Consider the following 27,502-nt stretch of genomic DNA (forward strand, 5'->3'; position numbering starts at 1 on the left):
TGTTAGAACATATCTATTTTGTGTGACCCTTGTTCACAGACATCAATAAAAAGCCAAAGTTTATCAGTTGAAAGAAAGTGAAAAGCAGCAGGAATCCCTTACAGCAGCCTAACCCCCTTGATAATTAAACTTTTTTTTAAATGCATCTAATGCATTATAGCGTAAATAATTTGTTTTTGAAATACATAAAAATACCAATGCTATTTGGTGCAATCCAAAATGTACTACTTCAGCAGTTCCAACTGATGATTAGTTCCCTTGGTTCAAATCAGGAGTAAGTCCCTCTTGCACATACACTTTGGAAATGTTTAAGCATGTTTAACGTTCCTTTAGAAATACAATACAATTTGAGGTAATGATTTATTTGTAATTAAGGCTGATATAAAATCAATAAAACCTGAGAGAAGATATAGTGCCAAAAATTATTTCTTCACTTCCTCCCAAAGGAAACTGAGTTGTTTGCTTAAATCTGTACATTTACAGACACATACAGGTGCTGTATTTTAATTACATTCAATGCTTTTATTTATAGGAGCAGTATGAATGTGCATGCAAAACACAGATAGGGAGATAGGGAAGCACAATTCAAATATTTACCTCTTACCTGAATTAACCTATCACACGCATTCATTGCAACTGTGGAAAATGCACAGAAATTCAAAACGCTTAAACATATAGCTTGCATTCTGTACTGCAAGCAAAGTGTAACAACTTCTGTAACAAAATTTGAAACAGACTGAAGAAGTGGTTATTCTTTCATTTTCAATTAAAAATAGAAATTGTTGCTTAGCAATAGGCAATATGATATGTGTGCTCACATTATTGTGCTCTAGTGGTCTCATCCAGAGCAAAACAAAAATTGACAGTTATTAATTTTCAGCACTTCTGTGACAGCACTTCTAAAATGGAAAATGAATTAATGAATGAGTGCAAATGTGAAACCTCACTATGTATTTTTTTGTTGATACCAATGTTCACATATCCAAAGATTCCCTGATGGTTTCACAAACTATGACAGACACCCACTCCTGAGCACCAATCGCTAGCTCAGCTACACAGCCACACAGCGGAAAGGCGATTGCTACCTCAGCTACACAGCCACGCTAGCTCAGCTACACAGCCACGTGATCGCTAGCTCGGCTACATAGCCACGCAGCGGAGAGGCGATCGCTAGCTCGGCTACACAGCCACGCAGCAGAGAGGCAATCGCTAGCTCAGCTACACAGCCACGCTAGCTCAACTACACGGCCACGCTGTTGGGGACGCGGTCGGGGCTCAGGTAATAGTACGGCAGTTTCTTGCCCTCATTCCTGGCCTTTATTAAACGGGACACCTCCGCCAGCTTCTTCCGGAACGTCTCCATGGCCTCCTTCACTGGCTTTTCAATGAAATGCTCGTCTGGATACATGCCCAGAAACAGCTGTGAAGGAAAGGGCTGTCGTTATTCCCTCTGGCACAAGCTCAGTTTGAAGGTTCCGCTGAATTATGGAAGTTTGCCTCTGTGAGGGGGTCTAAGCTGAGGAGGATTTCATCTACATAAGAATTTTGCTCTGTGGATATACATGTTTCTATTATTGGTGTTCTAGCGAAGTTCTGCAGGTTATTGGTGTTCTAGCGAAGTTCTGCAGGTTATTGGTGTTCTAGTGAAGTTATGCAAATTATTGGTGTTCCAGCAGAGTTCTGCAGGTTATTGGTGTTCTAGCGAAGTTCTGCAGGTTATTGGTGTTCTAGCGAAGTTCTGCAGGTTATTGGTGTTCTAGCGAAGTTCTGCAGGTTATTGGTGTTCTAGCAGAGTTCTGCAGGTTATTGGTGTTCTAGCAGAGTTCTGCAGGTTATTGGTGTTCTAGCAAAGTTCTGCAGGTTGTACCTCATTCTCCTGAAACTGACTAAGGGCCCAAACAGCCCCCAGGTGCCAGCAGGACCGGCCGCGATCGGGCAGGCTCTCGATGATGTCCGGGATCGTTGCCACGCCCTTCTTTGTGGGTGGGGGTTTCCGCATGGTGGGTGGAGAGTTGGGGATCCAGGAGCACCAATCATACTGCAGAACATGACAAAAACTCAGCATCACCATACACAAACCACCTCAGCATGTTTTGTCAAACCGATGAGCTGTCCCTGAGTGGTACAGAAATGAGAGTTTGAGGGCTTAAACACCTGACCACAAGGCCATGGAAGCATGTACTTATTATGGACTGTTAAAGCTGGAGGTGTTCTGCCTGCACAGACATTACCCTCTGAAGGCCTTTTATAGACTGCAAAAGCAGAAGCAGAAGCAGGAACATGGCTAAATTTAGGGTCACAGTCAACTTGGACAAAGTGCGGAAAAAGAATAACAAAACAATAAGACCACTCACCCTCTCAGGTCTCATGAGTTATATTCAGACTGGGTTTCATAATATCTTTGACCATAACTTTCAGTTCTATTACTGGGCTCATTTCAGATTTGGGTTCATCATTAGACAATTAAGTTAATTTACAAGCATTCCAGAATTATCTAACAAATGGCAGTTTGTTTCACAGTGTGCAAAGTTAAAACTGTATATTAAATGGTGAATATATATATTATATATATTCTTATATATAATATATATATTTCTGTTAAAACTGTAATCAGTCTGTTAAACTGCCATGCCCAGCCTGATTGGGTGGTTGTCGAGGGGACGGGTGCCTACCTGGCCAAAGTTGACGGCTGCATGGTGTGCAGAGGCGGTGAAAATGATGACAGTCAAATACTCGATCAGCTGCTCGCGATTCTGCAGAGATTTTGGAAACCCTGTGAATGGATGCATGTGCACATAAGAAATAACATCAGATGCATGAGAGCAGGAGGTCGTATCTGCAAACAGAACTTATTGTCTCTGAGGACAGCTGATCTAAGGCTCGGAGTTTGTGAATGTCGTGCTCATGGGAGGAAGCTGCACAGCTCTCGGATTACAGCACTGAAACACACGTTGCATGCAGCACGGTCTGAAGGCCATGGCTGTCATTGGGCAACACACAGGATGTTTCGACATTGGCTTTTCCAGCCTGCTGTAATTAGGCTCACCACATCTTCTTTTCTTTAGTCTAGAAGCTTCTTCCCTGCATAATACTTTCTCCCCTCACCAAGAGTAATAATCACTTAAACATTGAATATCGAGGCCTGCTCTTGGAAACATGTAAATTAAGGTTAGATTAATTATGAAACATAAACCAATAGCCCTAGAAGCCAATTACTAAATTCAATCCAATGTAACACTTTCCCTGGGTTTATTTTTCTTAAAGGTAGAGAGATAGTTATTCACCTGTGAACTGTCCTTAGGGAACAGCACAGGACATAAACCCATTACACCTGTGCTTTATTTATTGCATTGATCGCTTTTCTTTCTCTTTTCTCAGTAATTCTTTGTAATTTGGCACAATATAACCCTGATGTGATGTAGTCATTTTTAACAGAGAGTTTTCCCACCGCAGTAATCCAGGTCCTGCATCCCGAAGCTGCACACATCCTTGGCGAAGGCCTGGATTTCCTCGTCCTCCTGCACCACCTCGTCACTCTTGTAGTAGATCTTCACAATGTCTCCCACAAAGCTGTGAAGGTACCAAAAACCCCCAGTGTAGTCAAAGCCACCGGTATCTCAGTTTGTCCTCAAAAATCACATCGTTTCAAAAATGAACTTTGTTCTATTGTATTTGCGGCATTCGGTCTTAGCTGCGCCGGCTGGTGGGGAGAGCACATGCACCTGGGCTGCGCTAGCTAGTCAGCTGCGCTAGCTAGTCAGCTGCGCTAGCTAGTCAGCTGCGAGTCTGTCTTAGTTTTGCTTTGTCGAGCACAATAAGAAAGAAAACCCAGCACTGAGAAGCAGAAGGAGCCGGTCAGCAGTGGCATCACTAGGGCTGGGGGGGGGGGGGGGGGGGGGGTGGGGGGGGCGGCATCACTAGGGCTGGGGTGGGGGGTGGGGGGGATGGCATCACTAGGGCTGGGGGGGGGTGGGATCACTAGGGCTGGGGGGGTGGGGGGGGGTGGGATCACTAGGGCTGGGGTCACCCAGTGCGGTGGGGTGGGGTGGGGTGGGGGGGGGGGGTGGGATCACTAGGGCTGGGGTCACCCAGTGCGGTGGAGTGGGGGGGGTTAATAAACAGAGGTAGGGTTTAAACATGCCACGAAGACATCAGTCAATCAGACAGGTAACACGGTAGCGCCAGAGGGCGGGTGTGGGTGTGAGGAATTGCATGTTATGCACTCAAATGACTGAGCGCTTCTCGTCACATCAATACCACTAATTAAATCAACCGGCAGTAAACTGCATCAGAGAAACCAGCTGTTTCAGCCCGTTGCATTAGAAAAAAAACTTTTTATAAAAAAGAATACATTTCTGCTGAAACACTGCACAAAGATTTTATAAACAGTCATTTTGGTGTCACCCCCTCTGAGGGTGTCACCCGGTGCCACCCCCTGCACCCCCTAGTGACGTCTCTGCCGGTCAGCTGAGAACCGGGCCGGCTGTGAACAGTGAGCTGAAAGACTGCTGCTCAGGTTTGCTCTCTGTTGCCCAGCGCATATCCCAGTGCAATGCACAGTACACTATTCTTTCACTCTGTAAAAAGTGTGAAAGGTATTTAGCATACATTTTTTGCAGCCTTAAATATTGTTTTATGCTGAAATTGGGGCTCATTAGCTCAGGTAGAATGGTTGCCTGGCAACCGGAGAGCTGTCGCTTTGATCCCCAGGCCTCTGGGTGTGTAGAAACTTCTGCCTTCTGAGCGCATCAGAGAGGCGGGAAGAAAAGATCCCAGTCTGAATAATACTGGCCAAATTCGGGAGGAGAAAACATTTGGAGAGAACGCACTATTCAAATATGGTATTTGGTAAATGGTAAATGGACTGCATTTATATAGCGCTTTTATCCAAAGCGCTTTACAATTGATGCCTCTCATTCGCCAGAGCAGTTAGGGGTTAGGGGTTATGTGTCTTGCTCAAGGACACTTCGACATGCCCAGGGCGGGGTTTGAACCGGCAACCCTCCGACTGCCAGACAATCGGTCTTACCTCCTGAGCTATGTCGCCCCTCGTATTTGTATTCGGCACCATCCCTAATATAAATGCAGTCAATTTACCATTTTAAACTGGTATAAACAAGCTTAACATTTTAAAGTTAAGTTAAGCATCCCTAATATAAATGCAGTCCATTTACCATTTTTGCTGGAAACAGGCATCCCATCCTTTTTTGAGATTTGTGCAGTCTGATCAATGATCATGTTCAGATTAGCAATGTGCATATGACACAAACCAAAACAATGTTATATAATAATGTTATATTTGCATGATCATCATTGGTGGTCACGCTACCTTTTGACAACCTCCCAGACCTTATTTCCATCATCTCTGTAGAAGTAGTAAGGAAGTTCCTCCTGGCTGTCCATTCCCCTGGCTCTTATGGCTTCTGGGAAAACCAGTGACTGGTATGTGAATGTCTTCATGGCCTTCTGCACCAGCTCAACATGGCCTCCACCACCCGTACCATTGGCCTACGAATCCGGGCACATTGTGACATCACCATTTACATCTTATCACACTCATGCTGTCCCTTAACAGCCAAAGCAGATTTAACGCACTTCAGTTTAATGGTTGTCTAGTCACATACAAAACACGCACATACTATTAGACTTACACAACAGACAAGCTGCACAATACTGTGCAAGGTTTACAGTCCATGTCTGAACGTACAGTACACATGATAGAAATGTATCTATTACTTTTAAGAAAAGGTTTGTCCACAAAAGACCTGATATCAAAGAAAACTATTTAAAATAATATTCAATTTATGACATGTAATAGAAAATGGCAGCTCATACTGTTCAAGGTTTTACATGGAATTTTTGCAAACAAACTAATTTTGCATGTCGCTAATCCCTCTGTTGTTTGTTCACTGTTTTTCTGTGTAGAGTGTTAATCACACCGGATGTTACCCTGCTTAGCAGCACCGTGTAAAGCACTGAAAGAAGACTCCTTTCCCCTAGCATGGGTTGCTCGCCTCATATTCACATTGCACAAAATGAATCAGGTTTGGTGCAGATTACTGGCACATTACAGGTGAGTGACGACACACAGACTGAGCAAAGCATGGTGGGTCTTTCCTTCAGCACACACCTTATCGAAGAGGCCGCATTCACAGATCAGCTCCTCCCTGGCCTTGGTGTTTATGGCAATGGTGAAGCGGACATGTGGTAGGACCAGCTGTGAAAAAAATAAGAGGTGTAATATATCAATTATCATCTCATATATTCTTAACAGATGACTTTATATACCAGGAGGTCAAGAACAATCAAGGAAATAATCTCTGGGGTTCCCTGGATTAATATAATCTTCAGCCAAATACAAATAAATATTTCTCATTTTTAAAACAGGCTTTTCTTACCATACAGTAACCCACCACTAAAGATATGAACCTCAGGAATGGGCTAACCAGTCAACCTGTCACTTAGCTTTGAGGAAGTTGCAAAAAATGTATTGGTGGGCCAGTAGGGAGTGGTCTTCCTGTTTAAGCAGGCAGATATGTCTGTCCCAGTACAGTAACAGTGACACTGTGCTGTAGGATGAGACATTAATCTGATTCACCGTGGTAAACTAAGATCCCATGACACTTTCCTCCAGTGTCTTGGCAAAATTCCAAAATTGGCTTTTTCATCCTGGCTACCCAATCACCCCCTGGATAACTGACTCAATGCTTTCCTGTCTCTCACCACAGGTTACAGGTGGTAAGCATTCTGGTGCCAAATGGCTGCCATGCATCACCCAGGTGGGTGCTATTTATTTATGGTGGTGATGCTTCTTGCTTTGCTGTAAAGAACTTAGAGCTAATGATATTAAAAGCCTTATGTCACAATATGTTGGTGTCTATATTCCAGTTGAAGATGTCAATTTTTTAAAAATAATACTGATCAATAACTTTCAAATGTGTAGGCTACAGAATATAGCCTACAGATACAAAAATGTATTGCAAAATACTATCTTCAGCCTTGGACATGGTTGGTTATGGTTGGAACTTATAATGTGTGATGTTACAGAACTTTTGTTTAGTATAAATACTGTATGCACTGTATGTTTTACGAATACATGTTTCTAGAGGTATCATTTACCCTGTGAGTCTGCATGTGCATAATGAAGCTCCACTAGCCTGCACTGCTAGCCAGCTAGGTGGCTACTGGCTATGGCCATTAACAGCTAGCTATCTAATTAATTGGCTAATTATTGTTACAGTATTCTTGTTACTGTTAGTAATTTTTTTTTTCAAATCACCCCATCAGCTGCTGGGAACTTACGAGTCTGTTAGATATCATTACATGAACATATAGAAAGCTGACACTGATAAACATGTTAGAAACATAACCGTTCTAATGGGATACCGATTACTATTTTCAGTTCAATGTTTCAGTGCTACGGAGTTCCTAATGGCTACCATTGAGCTGATGTACCTTGTACACAGGATGGACAGCAGGAAGCTGGCGGAACAGCGCTATCCCAAAGACTTCGGAGATCAGGTGGGTGCGCAGGAGATGCGTGACGGTTTGGTGGATGTGGAAGTCGGACGATCGCACCCAGATCTTCGCCAGCATCCAGTCGCACTTGCTGTCACTCGGGAGGAAGATTGGGCTGTCCTCCCCAGGGCTCTGTTCCAGCTGTGGGGCAAAGCCGTTTCTTACATATACTAAAAGCTTCATTACTAAGGAGTGCTGACCTCATTTGCTGTTTGTTTTTATTAGAACACATGCTACCTATTTTAGATGCTTAGATAACATGAGATATATATTTTTAATCACTTAATTTACAGTAAATAAAATCAGCACACTGACTGCAGAAAGACAAAAAACAAATCAACAAATGCTTCTGCAGTACTCAAAGAATACATCTGACTTAACACTTAATGTTCTTAAAATATCATTGTTCCAAAATAGTAGTTTATTACAGCACGTACCTGCAGTGCATATCTGTGCCATGTAGCTAATTTAATATACTGCATACTAACTGTAATTAATTGTCATTCATGTTTATTGGTGACAGCATAAAGGTCTTTTCATAAGTTTTCATAAACAGCAGTAATTGCAGTACCTGAATAGCGATTGGCAGGACCTTGTTCTGCGTGTTCTTGTACAGCAGGCAGATTGGAGCAGCCAGGTACTGGAGTGTGCAGGAGTCTGTACCGTTGGGCGTGATGTTTTCCATGAGGTCATAGTCTGCAATGTACACGTTCCCTGCCTGCACAGAATACAAGCAGCAAGGTGAACACAGTCAGCCAGACAAAGGTGACATTCAGTCAGCTGTGGATTCAGCCTAAATTTGTCCATAATAGATGTTTCAATTTATTAGGCTGCTTAGTTACTACTTAATCAAAAATCAATGTTTAAAAAAAAAAGTTTCATTTTCAATTTTCTGAAAACCCAATGGTTGCATTTCTTGGAAGTATCGAGAGAAAGTACTCACAATATTCACACACCAAGGGCCACATTTACTATGCAACTATTTTCAGATGCAGATATGACTCATTCTGCCCCAAAAACATGTGTCTTATGAATCAGAGGTGCACATAAGTATTTGCATGGTGCACTTCTAGGGAAGAGAAATGTGAAAAAGTGTGGCGGATTATGTATTCCATCAAATTTACTAAAGTTTGCTAAATTAACGAGGGTCAATCCAACTGGAGAAATTCCCCAATCCAGATATTTCACAGCGTACTTTGAAGACTCACCTTGATCTCCTCTTCCAGAGTGAGATCTCGCTCCAGGCAGAATTCCACCATCTCGTGAGTGACAGGGAACTTGGCGGGGAGCTGGGTGCACTTTTGGATGATCACAGGGTTGCAGCCGTTGAGAAACTGGTATCCAAACATGAAGTCCTCCTGCCAGTGCTGCATCACATACTCTGCAGAGCAGACATGTCTCTGAATACCCAGCCTATCAGACGCTCTCTACATCATACAGTACACATGCATGTCTGACATGGCCATCTGGAGCCTGATTTACTATGACCTTCAGCATGTGCAAAACCTTTTAGCATGCACAAAAGCAATAACATAACCAATGATTGCCCATGGTACTTGTTTTGGAAAAATTATTGGTTTTGTTATTAGTTTTGCATGTGCTAAAGATCTTAGTAAATCAGGCCCATGATGTGTAGGAAAATAGTACCTTCAACCAAACATCTGAAGCTTCCCATATGAAAAAACATAAGTCAAGGTAGCAAAGTGATGGCATTCATTCGTCTGAATAGTATTAAGAGGACAGGCACACATCTATGTTTCTAGTGTGATCTGCACAGTAGGTGAACCCTGTTTAACTCATGCAATCATTTAATGCAATCAATGTGGCAGTTTAAACCCATTAGCTCATTTCTCTGTGGTACCCTAAGCATATTTACACTTCTGGAAGGCCAAAGCCTCAGAAGATTGCACCAGCAGCTTCCACTTTAGTCTAGCCAAAGTCTGGCCCACTTCCTTTTCATTAACCCGCCCGCTGTTCCAACACTGAAATTGCGAGCAGAAAATGACCGTGACTGTTAGGGGGCTTTGACGTCATTTTTGGTAGCGTGTAAAATAATCTGCTCAGGCATGATGACACTAGTAACTGGTCCACAGATGACAGATAAAGAAATCGATGACTTAACTGCCATCTCGGGGAGCTGGGGAAACATTTTCTCGGCAAACTAGATTGTAAACATTAAAGTTTAATCAGATGAATCAAATTAATTTTATTAAACTTTCATTTAAACTATTTCATTATTGCAACAGCATTCCAAGAGTTGCTTTCTGAATGACTCACTTCTGACTTCTGCTTTCTGTATTTATCCCAAGGGCCTCATTCACAGGTCTTTTGAATGTTGCCAGATTGTGCACCACACTGAATTTTCTGTGAGCAGCAGTAATTTAGAACCACAATGTTTCTTTCAGGCACTTTTCATTTAGGAAGATGGATTAATTTAGCCTGGATGGATAGGGATTTAAAAACCAGTGGTGGATGAAATCCATGACATCATTGAGAAATTTGCCTGGATGTTATTTAAAACAATGATAGCTGGGTGGATTAGAACAGTGAATCCAGTTTTGCAGTTATGACCAAGATAGTTTGGCACACTGTGAATAGGTTTAAATTATATGGTGGCATTGTAGCATAATGGTTTTGTAACTGGGTTTGTCACTCAAAAGTCATGGGTTTGATTTCCAGCTATGACTCTGTTGTTGCCTTGATAATATAGTATGGGAGGTTGTACATAGTACCTAAATAAAATTTCCCACAGTTTGATACAGTGGAGTTTTAATAAATGAAATAAGATGGGTTCAAAAAGGAGGTTCCAACCTGAGATGGTGTTGCTGATCCTCACAAATATCCGTTCAAAATCGGCAAAATCATTCCAGGAGGACTGGAACATGTGCATGAATCGGTTTATGTAGAGGTTTTCAATCCTAAACAGACACCACAAAGGAAGGCTCATCAGGGAAATATAATGTTTGTGTTAAACGTGAACATATCCAGCCTGTAGCTGTCAGTCAAGTCGTCCATGTGACTGAACTCACGCAGCCTGGCCCATGCTACTGAATGCAATAATGAATTCATATTACACAGTTCTCAAATTTCATTTACTTTTACAAAAAATAAACATGAGTACATCATCTTAAATGAAGATGGTCTGGTCTTTTTTAAGTGGCTGATTGTTGCTCATGTAAAATTAGAATGAAACATGTTGACAGCATAATAAATTCTGAGATAAGACATCGATGCAAATAAAATGGAGGAAACTCATGGCTGCTCTATTGATAAAATGGTAGCACCTCCCGCCATTTCAGTGATAACATCTCAGCACACAGTTCTCCGTTGCATCACCGTCATTGCAACCTCACGCCTTTCTGAACATTACATTACTTTCACACTTGTTGAAGGTAATATCCTATGACAAAAGTCAGTTCCAGTCAACAGCGATTGCAGATAAAATTTTTTTTTTTTTTTTTACATAAATTTTTTTATAATGGAACCAGTTATGAGATAGAATACTGCCTTTTCATACACAGGTGAAATGACCAATACATTTTGTTCCACTTGCATATACCTGCAGCAACAGACAGGGGGGTATTTCAATATTGGATAAATGTTAACCTTTGCATGAAAGAGGCTGAAAAAATCAATGTTACTGAAATATACAGCATGTTTAAGGACTTCCCTTAGCCTCCAGTTGTATAGGTTTAAGTTAAGATACTGTATTACTGTAAGCAAACTAAAACCAGAAAGATCAATTACAGACAGAATAGAATGGAGACTGTTGTTACATTAGTAATTCATTTAAAGACATAAATCGGTATTACTGGATGGCATAGTGCAGTTGCCAGGGCCAGTGCTGGACATGCTTCAGTGTGAGTGCATACTATCATACTCACCTCAGTGTGCATGCATGCTATCATACTCCCCTCAGTGTGCATGCATGCTATCATACTCACCTCAGTGTGCATGCATGCTATCATACTCCCCTCAGTGTGCATGCATGCTATCATACTCCCCTCAGTGTGAGTGCATACTATCATACTCCCCTCAGTGTGAGTGCATGCTATCATACTCCCCTCAGTGTGCATGCATGCTATCATACTCCCCTCAGTGTGAGTGCATACTATCATACTCCCCTCAGTGTGAGTGCATACTATCATACTCCCCTCAGTGTGCATGCATGCTATCATAAGCCGCGTTTCCACCAAAATTACCCGGAACTTTCAGTCCCAGGAACTGCTTTACCAGGAACTAAAAGGTTCCTTCAGCCAATGGCTGTCTGCGTTTCCACCGGGGTCTAAAGTCCCGCGAAGATTAGGGAAATTAGCCCACTGACGTATGGAAAAGCGACGTTGTCGTCGGTCCATCTGTCATATGATTTTTTCTGTAACCCCATACTACCACCGAAGTAGCCTACATTATTTTCTAATAACCGGGACAGCCCGGAGGGGTTTATTCCACTTATATACAACGGGTTGCCAACAATGACTATATATGGTTACTTTTGTATTTATTGATTTTTATCGATTTAAACACATTCATTATGTTTTCATGCGAACATTCGCTTTCATGTCTTGACATCCGAAGCGACAGAATGCATTCACATTTCCAATATAACTGGCAACAACAGCAGAAAACATGCACACGTTGTAAACAATTTGCTGTTTGATTACTTTCTCATCGTCAACTCTATATAGGCTAATCGCAAAATGACAAGAATAGAACGAAAACTCGGACTTGCGTGAAATTTTAAATTAGTAGTGGTACAGCCACCGTTTGTTTTCCTTCGGAGTTACTGCTAGCCGAGCAGCGAAGTGTGCCCTCCAGATGCGAACCATGCACCATAAATTAGTCCATAGTCTTCCTGGTCTTTTTGTGAAATTGAAGAATGGCAGAGTAAAATTACGGCAGTCTGAAAAAGCTAAAGGTACTATTACTAGAATTAACCTGTTATTTTACCATGACAAAAAGTGCGGAAGGTGATTTCCAGTTTGCTTTTACTGTATCACCAATGTGAATTACGCAGAACTACCGCATACCTCACATAACTGTATCAAACGTTTTGATTCAATTACAATGGGCTAACAAAGAAAATCCGGAAGAAAATATTCAGCAACCGAATTAATCCGTTTGAATGTTTTAGTACGTAATATGCTGTCCCAGCACGAATGCTTAGCATTTTATAAAACGAATACTAAAGCAAGAAAAGAACAGAAGAGCACACGTTATAATTCCAAGACGTTGGCAGGCTATAACCAAAACTAGGCTACTGCGCCGCATAACATACAAGTTTGATTTGAAGTTATTATGAAAATAAATCGGGTTGCGCCGGCATATTTTCAAACATGGCGGGTAATGGCGGAAAATAAATACAACACAAGTGCTGCGAGTACTCGACCAATCAGAAATGTTCAGCGCTGCAAGCTCCACCCAAAAGGTTCCTGTACTTTCGGAAAGTACTACCCCCCGAGCAGGAACGTTTTGGGGGGTAAAACAAAGCCCCCAGAACTAAATTTAGACCCTAGTTCCTGCGGTGGAAACGCACTGAGTTCCTCAAAAGGTTCCTAGTTCCGGGGTATAGTTCCTGCGGTGGAAACGCGGCTATACTCCCCTCAGTGTGCATGCATGCTATCATACTCCCCTCAGTGTGAGTGCATACTATCATACTCCCCTCAGTGTGAGTGCATGCTATCATACTCCCCTCAGTGTGCATGCATGCTATCATACTCCCCTCAGTGTGAGTGCATACTATCATACTCACCTCAGTGTGAGTGCATACTATCATACTCACCTCAGTGTGAGTGTATACTATCTTACTTACCTCAGTGTGAGTGCACGCTATCATATTCACGTGCGAAAACACAGCTACCGATTGCATAATCAAAAAACAAACTGCAAATGTAGAAATGTAGCAAATTTCCACACTCACCCAAAGACTCAGCAAAATCACAAGTGATACTAATCACACTAATTACAACGATAAGCTGAGTTACTGGCCGTTACTTTGACTGGTGTGGGCTGCCAGGGCTTCCCCCAGGTCCTAACTACCTAGCAGCAATGGAAATCTAACTAACTAAAAACCTAACCTAGTCTTCAGTGTATTTACCGGACTCGAAGCGGCTTTTAAACGCAAAACCCTTGAACGCAAATGAAAGACCAATTGAATAGTCACTCACAGCGAACCGGAGCGTACCCCCACTCAGAATTAACACCAAAAATAAGAAAGGCAAAATAACAAAGTGACAAGCCTGAAGGACATGCCCGAGGACTACAGTTACCTGAGGGAAACACAGCAAACCAATAACACTCAGTCGACTCAACCTACTGCCGCACCCCGCAAACGCGGAGAACTTCCATACCAACAAAACTGAGATAAAGCGAGATAAAAACTAGAGAGAGTACACACCGGATCAGCAGATCCCGGATGAGCCCCCAATTATGTTACGACCAGCCCCTGGCCAGACGCAACATAAACAATATCACACAAAATAGTTGCAATTCAAAAATGCTTTTAATTGAAGAAACCTAAAAAAAATATGAAAATGAATGAGCAGTGTAGCCGGACTGCAGGTTGTGTTCTGAAAGGGGAGAGAGAAAGCATCGGCCAGAGGGCCCCTTAAGTAGATCCCCTCCAGGTGACACCAATTTCCTATTAGTAAGACAATCAAAACCAATGTTGCAACACCACAAGCAGCCACTAGGGCACAAGGGCAGGGAGCCATAACACTCAGTGTGAGTGCATGCTATAATACTCACGCCTTAGTGTAGTTGAGGGTGAAGTCCACTCCTTTCTCACTGTCAAACTGGATGTCCCTTGGAAGCTCCTTGTGAGTATTGGCATCTATGCTCATAGGAAACCCTGGCTGCCACTCCCTCCATCTTCAATAGGAGCATGTAAGGAAAAGCCACTTCACAGTTAACCCTCCTATTATGTTAGAATTAACGAACAACTTTTATGTTTGGGGTTAATTTGACCCCAGCAATATAAACCTGCAGAAAATAATTGTAACTGAAAGTGTTACCCAAGTTTCTCTCTCAGCTACTTTAGGCCTTTCTACTGACCATCTTAATAGCCCAGTAAATAAAACATGACTCCCCCCATCGTCCCCTTATACATCAAGTATTGATTTTATATGACTATTGTGAAATATGCAAATGACTGTACAATCTCATTCATTGACCTAAAATGGAAAACAAAGTATGTTTTGGTGTTTGCAGGGCTTTATGTTGGTATTAAGTGCTCATTAAAAAAGAAAAATAACATTTGGAAAGAAACACACTTTTATTATCAAGCATAGTAACGTTTTATGTTCGGGGTCAATTTGACCCCTGGAAAAAATATTAAAACTGTCAAACATTTCAAATGTTTAGTTTCAGAAAACACTTCAGAACATCAATAAGTAACATATGACAGTTATTAAATAATGAAGAAACACCAATAAAAAGTAAATTAATCACCAGAATTGAGTTTTGATAAAAAAAATGAACATAACAGCTCAACTAGGTACCCGTGGGTATCAATTCTTCATTCAGACGAGATAGGTGCAAGTTTGTCACGCTCCTGTCGACCCTGCCTTGTTTCCCTATCATCAAAGCGTATAATGTGGGAGAAAACATGAAATGTCTCCAGATACATTGTGGCTGGAAAAATTGCCCTACCAGTGTCAGCATTCCAAAGGCTTGCTGTTGCTTCACGTTTTGACTTGTATACTCCTGCCAAAATAAGCAACCCAATATAGGATTGCTAGTGGGTCACATCCAGCTCTTTCCAATTGTCACCATACACACGCCTCCCCTCTAAGTTTGTCATCTCAAGAATATCCTTTTGCATTGATGGTGTTATGAAGAGTTCAAATGCAGACTTTATGTCTTGTACATGACTGCTAGCATATCTGGTGGGGCCTGGAACCATTTTGATGACATTAGCAGCACTAAGTCTACCCTGTCTTTCAACTGGGGATCCGGACCATAGTAGTTCTCCATTTTTGGAAGTGCACATGTCAGTTCTTGGTGGTTGAGAGATGACAGGGGGGTTTCTTGGGGGTTGAGAGATGACAGGAGGGTTTCTTGGTGGTTGAGAGGCAGCAGGAAGGTTTCTTGGTGGTTGAGAGATGACAGGGGTGTTTCTTGAGACAGGAGGGTCAGAATGTGGTATCTCAAAGGCTTCATTCTCATCCTCAGAGGAGGATGCCTCATAGTCAGGGTCCTTCTCACCCTTATCCTCAGTCTCAGACATATCCTCATCTAAATCACTTTCGCCCTCCAAGATCTGTGACAGAACCTCAGTGGCAGAAAATATATGCCTCTGTCTGGTGGTTATTTTCAAATCTTTAGTTGAGGCACAAATGCAAAGAAAAATGGTTTAGAGGGCTGTGTGTGCAGCCGTTATTAGAAGTTTGCCCCCGCCCCCATGTTGCGAGAATGATCAGAGATCTTGTGGGAACTATGTTTTCTCCTAACACACAAGCACATACACACACACACACATGCTCTCTCTCTCTCTCTCTCACACACACACACACACATACACACACACACACAAATTAATGTGAAAGTGCCCTCAACAAAAACAAGATCAAAATGATGGTTTTATATAACAATAGAGTCTGGGATCAAAATGACCCAAATAACACCGATGCATACAACATGTGTACAGGCATTGAAAATAATTTTTTCAGTTAATTTCAAGTTTGCCATGTTTTCCCTATAAAGTTAAGAAAAGTCATGAAATATCTAGCTGAAAAAAGTATGGTAACCATATTTTTAGAGACAGTAAACATTGAATGGGGTCAAATTGACCCCAAACATAATAGGAGGGTTAACCATGATTACTTTCAGTTTCAGCTTTTAACAGGGATGGATACTCAAGTCTGGCCTGTTGCACCAGTATATATAACATAAGTTTTATCGCATATTAGGGTGTAAAGTCAGCACTAAATGTTACATATTAACTAATTAGTTTTCAAATAAAGCTGTCTTTTTTCAGTTGCACCGTGGATATTTATGGCGCCTATTTACTAAGACATAAATGATTCCTTGAAACAAAACATTGTCACATACAGTGACGTTTTCATCTGCAGGCCAACAACATGCTTGTCAATCACGCTCATGCCAATCTAACAGTGAGGCCAAGCAATATATATGCTAGCTAAACAGCTTGATATTGAAAGAAAAATAAGTTATTCCACCTTGAAACATCAGCAAAAATCAACAAACTGCTATATATTGTCCCAAGAAGCCAAAAGTTGAAGCTCATTTTCAGGTAATTGTCTATATTACTGACTGGGTTAACAAAACAGAGCAGCATTGACATCAAGTGTTTGATCCATTAACTTCAACGGCATGGTCAGGTAATCCAACAAGTTTTCCAATCTTTCAAATGGATGCCTCGTGTCATGGGCTGTTTCAGGAATGACTTTACGCCGTAAAGAGTAGCTGTATTTTAACTCTGAGCTACTGAACATGACTCAGATACAGTAACTCAGATGGAGCAACCAGTTTAAATGATGTTATTGTGTGACATCTCAATCTAGCCTCAATTTGAAGTTTATCTGATGCAAACGGCTGCAGCACTGCTGCTGGTTTCCTCTTTCTTCCTGATAGGTCATTGAGTGAGTTGTCACTGATTGGCCAGAGATTCCACTGTCTTAGTGTCTGGGGTGAAAGTCTACTACAACAACACTGTTTCCCCTCCAGGGCTCCACACATATCTGCTCATAGGACTGTGACATGTATGTATTCATAGGGTTCTGTGACATCATAACTAAGAAGACATGCTCCATTATATGTACTGTGTAATATTGAATGTGAACAACAGTTTTTCCTTTTATAACCAAACTTTATACTCAGGCTCTTCAAAGAGACTACTCCAAGTGAAACACTGGAACACTGCTAGAATTAAGCATGTTTATTACATAACCAACTGACATTTCAACAGATTCAACAGTGATGCTAAATTAAACCTCAGACTGTTATGTGAAGAGCCGGTGTATACATTTTTTCGTTTTATTTTTCATATGCTTGAAACTGAAGTGTGTAGTATAGCCTTTATTTCATAATTAAGTTTTCTTGTTTTGTTCCTGGGTGTAGATTATTTGTTTATCATGTCAGTGGCATAGATGAGACAAACATGGACACACCAAGCGGTGCTCCTACCTGTACATCTTCTGTCTGGTTTCCAGCTCTTTGCGTCTGTGCTGTTTCACCAGTCTGGTTTTGTCATCTTGCGGCAATCGTGCTGCATAAACACAAAGCAGTCTGTGATTTTTTTTTATCACCCCCCCCCCCCCAGTTCATATTGCCCAGTCCATAATGCCCAATCATAAATGTAGACCTGTTGCTGAAGTGTTCTTCATCTTTTTTATTCTGCACAGACAAGCATGCATGTCCTACCAAATAAGTGCATTCAGGGCCTGCGTGTCCTCACGCTGAACTACACTCCCAGCTACACACCTGGGTACACATCTGGCTACACACCTGGCACATGCACCTGCTTGCCCAGAGGAAGCATTGTAAAGACTCCAAAAGAAAGGTACAAGGCAGGAACTGTAAATAATCAGTGTTTTTTATTCTGCAGAGGGGGAGTGCGAAAGAACAATTCAGTTCTACATGGAGACTTCAGTCAAGGTTAGAAGCTTTAATACATGATATCGTGGGGAGAAATACAGAGTCTGTGGTTCTGTGCAGATCTCTGAAAGCCAGCAGCTTACTCAGCAAGTGTTGTACCACCATAGAGTTCTTAGAAACAGATAACGAACAATAATAGGTCTTTCTCTAATTAAGGGTTAGGCATTTGGCAGCACGCCCGGACTATATATTGAGCAGCCAGGAAACCACGATAAGGCACTAAGCATTAAGAAATACACTCTTAATAAGACTTCACTGTAATTTTCCACAAGAAAGTCTGCGAGTCAGTTCATACAACTGAATGTTTGTTCAAAGTCCCTCTGTGCATTTATATCATTCATGACTTGATTCATGTTTACCTTAAGCATTAGGGAATCATTACTTGTTACTAGTCTCCTAAATAGTTTGTAAATTGGATTTATTATTTCTGAGAGAAAGCTGAGAGAAATCCTTGCCCATACATAGACTCACTGCCATATAAACTACAGCAGTGGTTCTCAAACTTAGTCCTGGGGGACCCCTGTGTATGCTGGTTTTCATTCCAACCTCAACAGCTATTTCAGAATTTTAACATAGAGCTGGGGTGTGCACCCACACTGGCCCTAAAACATGAAAAGCACCTAATTAAGAAAAATTAACAGCTTATTAAAATTCTGAAATAGCTGTTGAGGTTGGAATGAAAACCAGCATACACAGGGGTCCCCCAGGACCGAGTTTGAGAAACACTGAACCACAAAATTAGTTATTAATTATAATTACGGATAATATTGATATGAACCATCAGTGATTTGAACCAATCACTGTTTTCCTGTTCAGTGCCTTTTGATTGGTTCAGACATTGACAGCTAATCGTTGCTTGACCTATTACTGGGTTTCATCAAAGCTGACTGTTCCATGCTTAGTGATGAAATGGTAATACCCAGAGACTCAGAGACGGCCTATAGCCGTACCCTTACCCCGGCCATCTCTGAGGACCACTTCCTTTTCATCGGGAACCCATCTGTAACAGGGGAAGTCCAAGTAGTCTCCACTTGGGGTCTTGACAGTGATGTGCCTGCAGTACCAGTCATCTTGCACCCAGTACTTCCTTTTCTCAATGCTCACAAACACGATTTCCCCGAGGTTCTCCGCTACTTTAATGTCGTATGAGTCCACCTGAATTCAGAGAAAAATGACTGAGGTCAAGGCAGGGATAGTAAGATATGCAAAGTGTAAACGGGGAATACAGTCGTGGTATGGCAAAAATGGCAAGGCTCTCTACCAATCATAGATTACCTTGGCAACAACCAATAGGATAACCCCTATGGAGTCTCTCTGATGAATGCTTTCTCACTACTTCAAAGCTAAACACAGGGAGCCTAGAAGTATGACCAGAAGGTATCCACCAATCACACTGCGTGTTTTTTTGGTTGTTACCAATGCGTACTGTGATTGGTGGAGCTCCCCTTTCTTCTCTCTGGGTCGAGATCTTGTGCTGCAGTCATATATTCATTTATCGCAATTCTTCTTTTACATATTTCACTGCGTTCCTTTTTAGATTTGTCTGTACTGAACTTGTGAGGGCTGCAGTTCTACCTCCAGGCCCATGGCGTCACTCTCTGCATTGCAATCTGAATTTTCACTTACTAAAAATACTATATGACGCTATCACAGGCATGTTCTGAGCGGAAAGCCATTTTGTCATGTTTATAGTACAGGAGTCCTACCTGTGTGGCTGAAGCAGGCTAATGCAGTTGTTCTTAAACTGGGTCCTGGGGACCCCTGTGTATACTGATATTTGTTACAGCCAATCTCTTGCTCAATTAAGGTTGTTTAACACAAGTGACCAGCATGCACAAGGGGGCGCGCTCCATCTTACTTTAACACACCTATATAGTGCAGTACAGTTTATATACATTTAGGTAATTGGTTTTGTAACAGATAATATACTGTGCAAAAGCTAGCCATGCGATTACAGCCTCAGCAAATACTCTGCGTGGGTCAGGAGCTGAAGAACAGAAGGGCGCTCGATTGTTATGAAACCTAAAGCAGAGCGGCTCCTGTGGGGTCATATGGTAATACTCACCTGACCTCATGCACTTGCCTGTATTTGGCATTTGGCCTGGTTGTGTATTTACCGCTAGAATCAGTTAAGGCTGCTGTACCAATACAGTGAGCACCTTTGCCCGTTCTACAGGAAAATGATCAACTTAAAGAAAACACACTGAAGTTTCTCAGCTCAGGCAGGCAGTCTCTGGGTGGGTTTAAACGCCAGACACACATTTCGTTCCTTTCACCACAGCTCATAGTGCAACATTTCCCTTGTGCTATTTTCTTCCTACAGACTGTGTGCTAACTCCTCTGGTAGGGCTGGTTCCTGTTTCTAAAGTACAAACCCAAATATAAGCATTGGCTGGTGCCTTTCATTATGCCTCTTTCACAGTTGAGTTAAGTTCATTCAGTTTCTTATTCATAAATATGTGGCATGCTGGTGAAGTCACAGAAATGGAGGATTCTATTCGGAAATGTTTTTTTGGAGCTTTTCAGGTTTGCAAAAATTGTAATGACAGTTATCCTGCAGTGATCCCAACAGTACCAATATTTTGGTGAAGGAAGAAAAAAATCCGTGCACTGCTTTTGTGCAAAGCCCTATGTGAACTGAACTGGTCACCCTGAGAGCTTTTCAGGTTTGCAAAAATTGTAATGACAGTTATCCTGCAGTGATCCCAACAGTACCAATATTTTGGTGAAGGAAGAAAAAAATCCGTGCACTGCTTTTGTGCAAAGCCCTATGTGAACTGAACTGGTCACCCTGAGAGTTTGACCATTTATATTGATAGTCAGCACTTTAAAGACAATGAAAAACCCCTATGTAAAAAATTTACAAGCAAATTTTGACAGCATCCTAAACCAATAAGCCATTTTAAATTAAACATATGAGTACTTAACAGACACAATTCTTATATATTTGATCTAAATTAAATATACAACTTTAGTATATAGGTCTCTTCAGTCCACTTCACTGCACAGCAAACATCCTGATGTCAAACAGTGTTTATATCCAGGAAAGACAATGTATACTGTACTAGAGGTAAAAGGACTGTATGATTTTATACAAAATATTTTGTTGTGTACGCTATGAAGTGTTGTTTTTTTAGCGATTTCAAAATAGCTTATTAAGCAATAACACAGAATTAGGACCATGTGATATTATTACTTAATGTGTGGAAGACCTATGCAAAAAAAAAAACTTCATAATGTAGTCTTTTCTAACCTTCTACATTTAATGGCTCAAATATATTGTCAGTATGCTTGATGCAGATGTCCCAGCGACATTCTCTAACCCAACCCTAACTATAACCCGTGGATTAGTTGAATTTACTAGAAAATTGTGTGGAGACCCATTGCCTTAAACCATGTTTTTACATGGTTTAAGGCGAAACATAACTTGTTAAGTAGTATGTAGAGTCTAAAGTGAATAGAGTAGTTCAGTAAGTTCAGTACACGAAACATTAGTAAACTAACCTACTCGAAATCATTAGTTCACCAATATTTTTTTCTTAAAGCTGCCACAGTGGTGGGACACTGCCCTGTCCATCGAGGCCACACCTCCAGTGACTGCAGTGTACCTGCAGGGATTTGGAGAGGCACAGGCCAAGGTGTGCAGGGGGAAAGGCCACTGCACTAACTGCTGCAATAACCACTGCACTAACCAGGATTTTAACTTTAGAGAAGCAGTTAGGCAGAAACTTGGGTGGACCACAATGCAACAGTATTCTTTTCAAAAACTAAAACTTCTACAAAAGGTCAGGTCAGTAAAGCACATGCACACACACACACACAAAGTCAGGTAATGTCAGTGCGAGCTAATAGGTCAATTTTTGCACTAAAAGAACATTACTAAATTTTCGATTACAGTTAAGGCTGACTGCTGAAATATTTCATCAGCCATAGAAATTTCACACAAAACCTATGGTTTCTACAGTAACATGCTGTATACAGCACCAACAGCAAAGTACTGTTCGTATTGTAATATTGCTGATAAAACAAGTAAAATTCCTAATGGTGCATTTCATTTAGATTAATCACTATTTTCATTATTTTAAGCTTATTGCATACTATTAACCAAACTCTGCTGTTCAGTTGGGTGTAATTTCTCATGCATTAATCAAAGGCCAATACCCAGTGTTGCTTGGCAGAATTTTGAAATACAGGTTTCTAGCCCCACAGAAACTTATTATGTCAAGTAATTTCTGCTTAGCATAATTACTGCACTGAATATTTCACCTGAATATTGTAAACCACTTTAGTAGTGGGAACAATTTCCTGTACAACATAAGATAATAAGTAATGACCACAATTGTTTAATGAAAGACAGAATCCGGGCTTACAGTGTGACGCAGCAGTTGTGCACTTACCGCCCCCCTCTCAAAATCATTGTAGAGAGGCTTGTCCAGTAAGGTCTTTTCGCTGCACCCCTCCGTTCCTACCAAAGTGATGTAAATGTAAGAATCTGTGCCTGCAAACCATTGTGTGCCGGTGGACACTGTCACAGTGTAGCACGGCATCGCAGTCCCCAAATACGACCCACAAACAGGCTGAATTAGCAGAAAACCAGCTACTAACTGCACCCCAGCCTGGTTGTATCCTTGCTGAGCTGAGTACCAAAAAGTTATTTCCTCCTTTCCTTGTTCTCTCCCTCTCTCACTTGCTCGCCCTTTCTCTCTCTCTCTTTTTATCACTCATTCTCTCTCTCTCTCACTCCCCCCCCCCCCCCCCCATTTGCTTGCATGCATGGAGACCGCAGGGTATGCAAATGAATAAACAAACACTGCTAGCATACAGTGTATTACGAGATAAGATGGCCCAAATTAGTACATGGTGTGTATGCGCTCTGTGTCACACGCACAAGCTGTATGAGGAAGTCAAGCCCTTTAGTGAAGTCACTGTAGGAGCAAATTTCCAATGAACATGCTACATAGTTTAAAAAATATTGCAAAAAAAGCATACAAGAAAGTACTGCAAATCTCAAAAATAAATTGAATTGTGTGTTAAAATATGTGAGTGTTAAGAAATACATGTGAGCAAATTTGTGCAGAAAATTATATAAAATGCCGCAGAGGAAGTAAGCACATAACCATCATTCTTTCAACACAGATCCTTACCACAACACTCTCACCCTAAACCAGCGTTTCCCAACCGGTGTGCCGCAGCACTCTGGTGTGCCGTCAGGCGAGGTCAGGTGTTCCGTGTGAAAAATACTTTTTTCAAAAAAAAATTTTAATGTTCAAATAAATTTTAAAAACTTAAATGAACAAATCCCATTCACAAAAGCCAAAATAAATGTAATTAAAATGCATATCGCTTAATTAAAACCCCAAAAAAGCATTTAGGCCTACTGTTGGCACATCACATCAACGTCAGTAGGTCACTCGTGGTTTTTCTCTGCCGCCCTGGTGTGCCATAAGATTGTGTAAATTTGGAAAGTGTGCCGCGGAAGGAAGAATGTTGGGAAACGCTGCCCTAAGCCATGACTCTTAAGTACGACTCTTACGCACCCAGAATCATCACTCAGAATATAATATTTTAGTTTTAAAGTGTGATTACTTTTAACTCACTTTCAGCGTTCCAGAATTCTAAATGGCTTTCCTTCTCAGTGTGTTCATATGATGATGTGCCTCGTATGGCTGGTGGAACATGGCTGTCCCAAACACCTCAGAGTTCAGGTAGATGTGCAAGAGGTGGGTGATGGTTATCGGATTTTGATTTGTGGTAGCTAAAAATTCATATTTTAACAGACACCATTGTTTCTTGGGCTGCTTAGTTAAAATTGTGTGTGCATGTGTACGTGTGTGTGTTTATGTGTGTAGAGAAAGAGTGAGAATGATGCTTTAGCTATTCATATTTGGTCTGACCAAATGTGAATGATTTGTTCATATTGAATGTTATATTATCCATTATATTCAAAATTATTTCAGTGGATGTACCACTTGGTGATAATCTCTGTGATTAAATCTTTCACTCGACTACCGACCAAAAATATTCTAATAGGGGCTTTTAGTGAAATTTTATAAAACAAAAATATAATTGTGTTCTCTCCCTCCAGTGGAGCTGCTCAGTGGCCAACAACAGAGGATTGTGGTTATACTGGGCAGCTCCCAGGTGTGAATGTGTATGAGTGTGAAGCAGGGCATTGCTGCAAAAGAGCATCCGTGCTCAGTGAACCTACCCTGGGTAAATAAAGGTTAAATAAAATTTTTAAAATTATAATTACGATAAGCATGCCCGTGTTCTATGAGCCCATTCAGCTTGGCCCATACTATCAAATACATTATTGAATCAGTATATTAATCATGCAATTCTGAAGTTTCATTGAATTGCTCATTAATGGCATAAACATTAGTGAGCATCTTTTTGTTTAACTCCAGTGAATATGATCTAATCTTTTTTTAAAGTGGCTGATTGTGTTTTAAGTGAAATTAGGAGGAAACATGAAGTTTTCCTCCATTTTGACACAGTAAAATAAAGAGCAAATGATCAGACATTGACAGATAAAATGGTGGCAATTTGTGGCTGCAGACCCACCCATTTGGTGCTAACCACGTAGCTTCAGTTCCTCATTACTTCAGCCTCTGAATCTCACGCCTATCTGCACAGCTCCCTTAGCTGATGCTCTTACTCAGAGCAACTTAGTGTTGCTCTCAGGAAGACAAAAGTGGAGTATTACGCAGACAGACACAGAAGACCCATTTACATAAACTGCACTTTGCTAATAGGGCCATTCAGTTCAGTCACCTCACCAGGACAGTGTCATTCTGTATGAACACAGTTGTTTGGGATGCATGCAAATATTTGTAGTGTTCTTTTTTCACTGACTTCCCTATCCTGGATAGTAGTTTGCTTTGTGATTTGTGTGGAATAGCCTGCCAGGTCATGTAGTAGAACAGAAACTATGGGGATTTTCAAGACTAGGCTTGATACAGTGTTAGATATTATCTAGTCTGTAGGTAATCAGAGCACTAATTTAGTCAGGAAAATGGCGAGCATTATGGGCTGAATGGCCTGTTTTTGTCATTATGTTATGTTAGTTAATGACCTGAACGTGATAAGTTTAGGTTTCTTACTATTGTTGACCTCGACGCAACTTTTGGTGTATCTGAGGGATTTCTTATACTGGCTAACTAAAAATAAAACATTTAAAGATTGATTTTGCAATTGTAAAATCTTTGGGGGAAACTTGTTTATATTTCTGAATTCCAAATAAAACACACCCACACTTTAGACAGTTCCGCTTTCGCCATTTTCGCCGAGTGTAACGTTAGCGACATTGCTAACGAGATGACAGACCGAGTGTATAACGTTCGTACAGATAGCCCTATAGACGTCTCAGAAATTAAGCTAAAAAATATGCGTTGTGATTCGGTCCGGTCGGTAACCTTACCAGTCGTATATAGATAATGACTTCTTCACTGCAGGTATATCGATTTTCTTGACATTCACCAAAAAACACAAAAAATCTTAAAATATTAAATAATGAACGGCAACAAGGCACTTCACAGGGGAGAAAAAGCAGGCAAAAAGAAAACAAGAAACTACCACAGTCTTTTAACCCGTCCATGCCCAAAGCCATCCTTCCCCTAGGCCTGACAACCAGGTGTTTTATTGGGCCCAATAATTACTGTAGGTGATGGGTCACAGATGATGTGCAGCCTGTGAATGGGACCGGTGCTGCCACCTGGTGGACAGTACCCCAATTTCCTTCCTGACACAAGAACATATACATGAAGGCCTATATATATATATATATATATATATATATGAGTCAAAGTTTTCTTCCGAAAGGGAAGGAGCTCTCTCACTTGTTCTCGCATTATGACCCCCCCTAACCCTAACCCTAACCCCCGGAGCCTCTCTGGCTGTCTGGCTGGCCGCCCGCTGCCGATCCCACCGGGCATGCGGGACGACACGGTGGCCTCTCATTGGTCGGTGAGACGCGGTCATCCCTTTGTGGACGGTGCCAGTGGTCTGATAGCAACGGCCAAGGCTCTCATGCACGTCCTGAGATCTGGAGAGGTCTCCTGCATGCCAACCTCGTGCCCCGTCTGACTCTGGCAGTGGAAACATGGGGGGTTTGAAGAGAAAAGAGCCACCGTACTATTGGGATCAGAACTCACAAACACAACAAAACTTTACCTGTTCATTTATATGGAATGAAATGTTCTCCACTGGGGAGATGTGACGATCAGGATTAAATTTGTTTGCAAAATTTAGTGAATATTTAACTGTTCACTGAGTATTATGAAAATCAGAAATAGTAGGAAATGTATGATTAAAACAAAAAAATGTGATTATATATATATATATATATATATATGAAAAGAGCGTAATAAAAGCATTCCTGTCAGCCAGATGAAGGGGATGTACTGCTGCTGTATTACAGGGCACTGCTGAGCTGTGTGAAAATGCTATCTGCTTTGTTTTATAAGGCTTTAAATACAAGACTGAACATTTGGAGACCATTGCCATGCACCGTTTACCAGGGGTCTCAAACTCCGCTGTTTTTTCTGATTTTCTTTCAATTAGCAGCCAGTTTTGGTCTTAGAAACAAGGTGTAGACTCTTTAGCCAATTATGCACTTAAGCATTGGATCACTTCAAAAACCAGCAGACACAGCAGCCATCAAGGATTTGCGTGCGAGATCCTTGCTGTTTATACATCATCCAATGCTTCATAGTTCAGGTGCAATAGCAGGATAACTGTCATACCGTACATGCAGTGTGCTCTATCCTCCAGAGGGTGGCAGTGTTGTCAAAGCAATAGTGCTGCCTCCTTCAAATGCAGGCTAAAGCCTGCTGTGGTGTGGTGTTTACCTTCTGATTAAAAAAAAAAAACACATATATTATTACCAAGACAAAATGTATACTCTGGGGAACGATGATAAAACAAATGAAGTCAAGGGACATAGATCCCTGAAAACATTTCAGAAATAAACCAACCTCAGCTAAAAATGTATCTTCCTTTTATTTGTCTTTTTCAATCATTTCTAGCTCAAAACATTTCGATTTTGTATTCATCTTTTAAATAGTATTTACCATATCTCCAATAGTAAGTTAGATATGGTCAGTACTTTATGGAGCCGAACATCAGTTCTGCAGTCTGAAGGGTCTGAACAGCGAAACCAATTATTCCTGAGTGATGCATTGTGAGAAGACTGATACTGCTTTCAGTTTTCATTGGGAAGGTCTTGATTTTTTCATTCAAGTGGCTGGTCTATGGTGTATCTGTTAAGACAGGGATGCTTTCTAAGGGATTTTACTAGTAGTGGTGGCTTGACAAAATGTGCTGCAGCCATGCTCTTTAAACTCTGCTCTGTGTGCACGGGCTGTTCTGC

At 41.3% G+C, this 27,502-nt stretch overlaps 1 protein-coding gene across 1 annotated transcript; it reads right to left on the reverse strand.

The window, feature by feature from the left end:
• On the reverse strand, positions 1-22,834 carry LOC118218460 (polyunsaturated fatty acid 5-lipoxygenase-like). The gene is made up of 14 exons (XM_035401119.1): positions 22,530-22,834; positions 19,089-19,287; positions 17,662-17,743; positions 14,263-14,385; positions 10,330-10,436; positions 8,727-8,899; positions 8,090-8,236; positions 7,456-7,659; positions 6,131-6,217; positions 5,330-5,508; positions 3,449-3,570; positions 2,673-2,773; positions 1,868-2,038; positions 1-1,420 (listed from the first exon to the last, which is right to left on the reverse strand). The coding sequence occupies exons 1-14, from the start codon at positions 22,677-22,679 to the stop codon at positions 1,241-1,243; spliced, it is 2,025 nt and encodes a 674-aa protein (XP_035257010.1). The 5' UTR covers positions 22,680-22,834; the 3' UTR covers positions 1-1,240.
• Positions 22,835-27,502: the final 4,668 nt, after the last annotated feature.

Source organism: Anguilla anguilla, chromosome 18 (genome assembly GCF_013347855.1).
Source record: "Anguilla anguilla isolate fAngAng1 chromosome 18, fAngAng1.pri, whole genome shotgun sequence".
Classification (NCBI taxonomy): domain Eukaryota; kingdom Metazoa; phylum Chordata; class Actinopteri; order Anguilliformes; family Anguillidae; genus Anguilla; species Anguilla anguilla.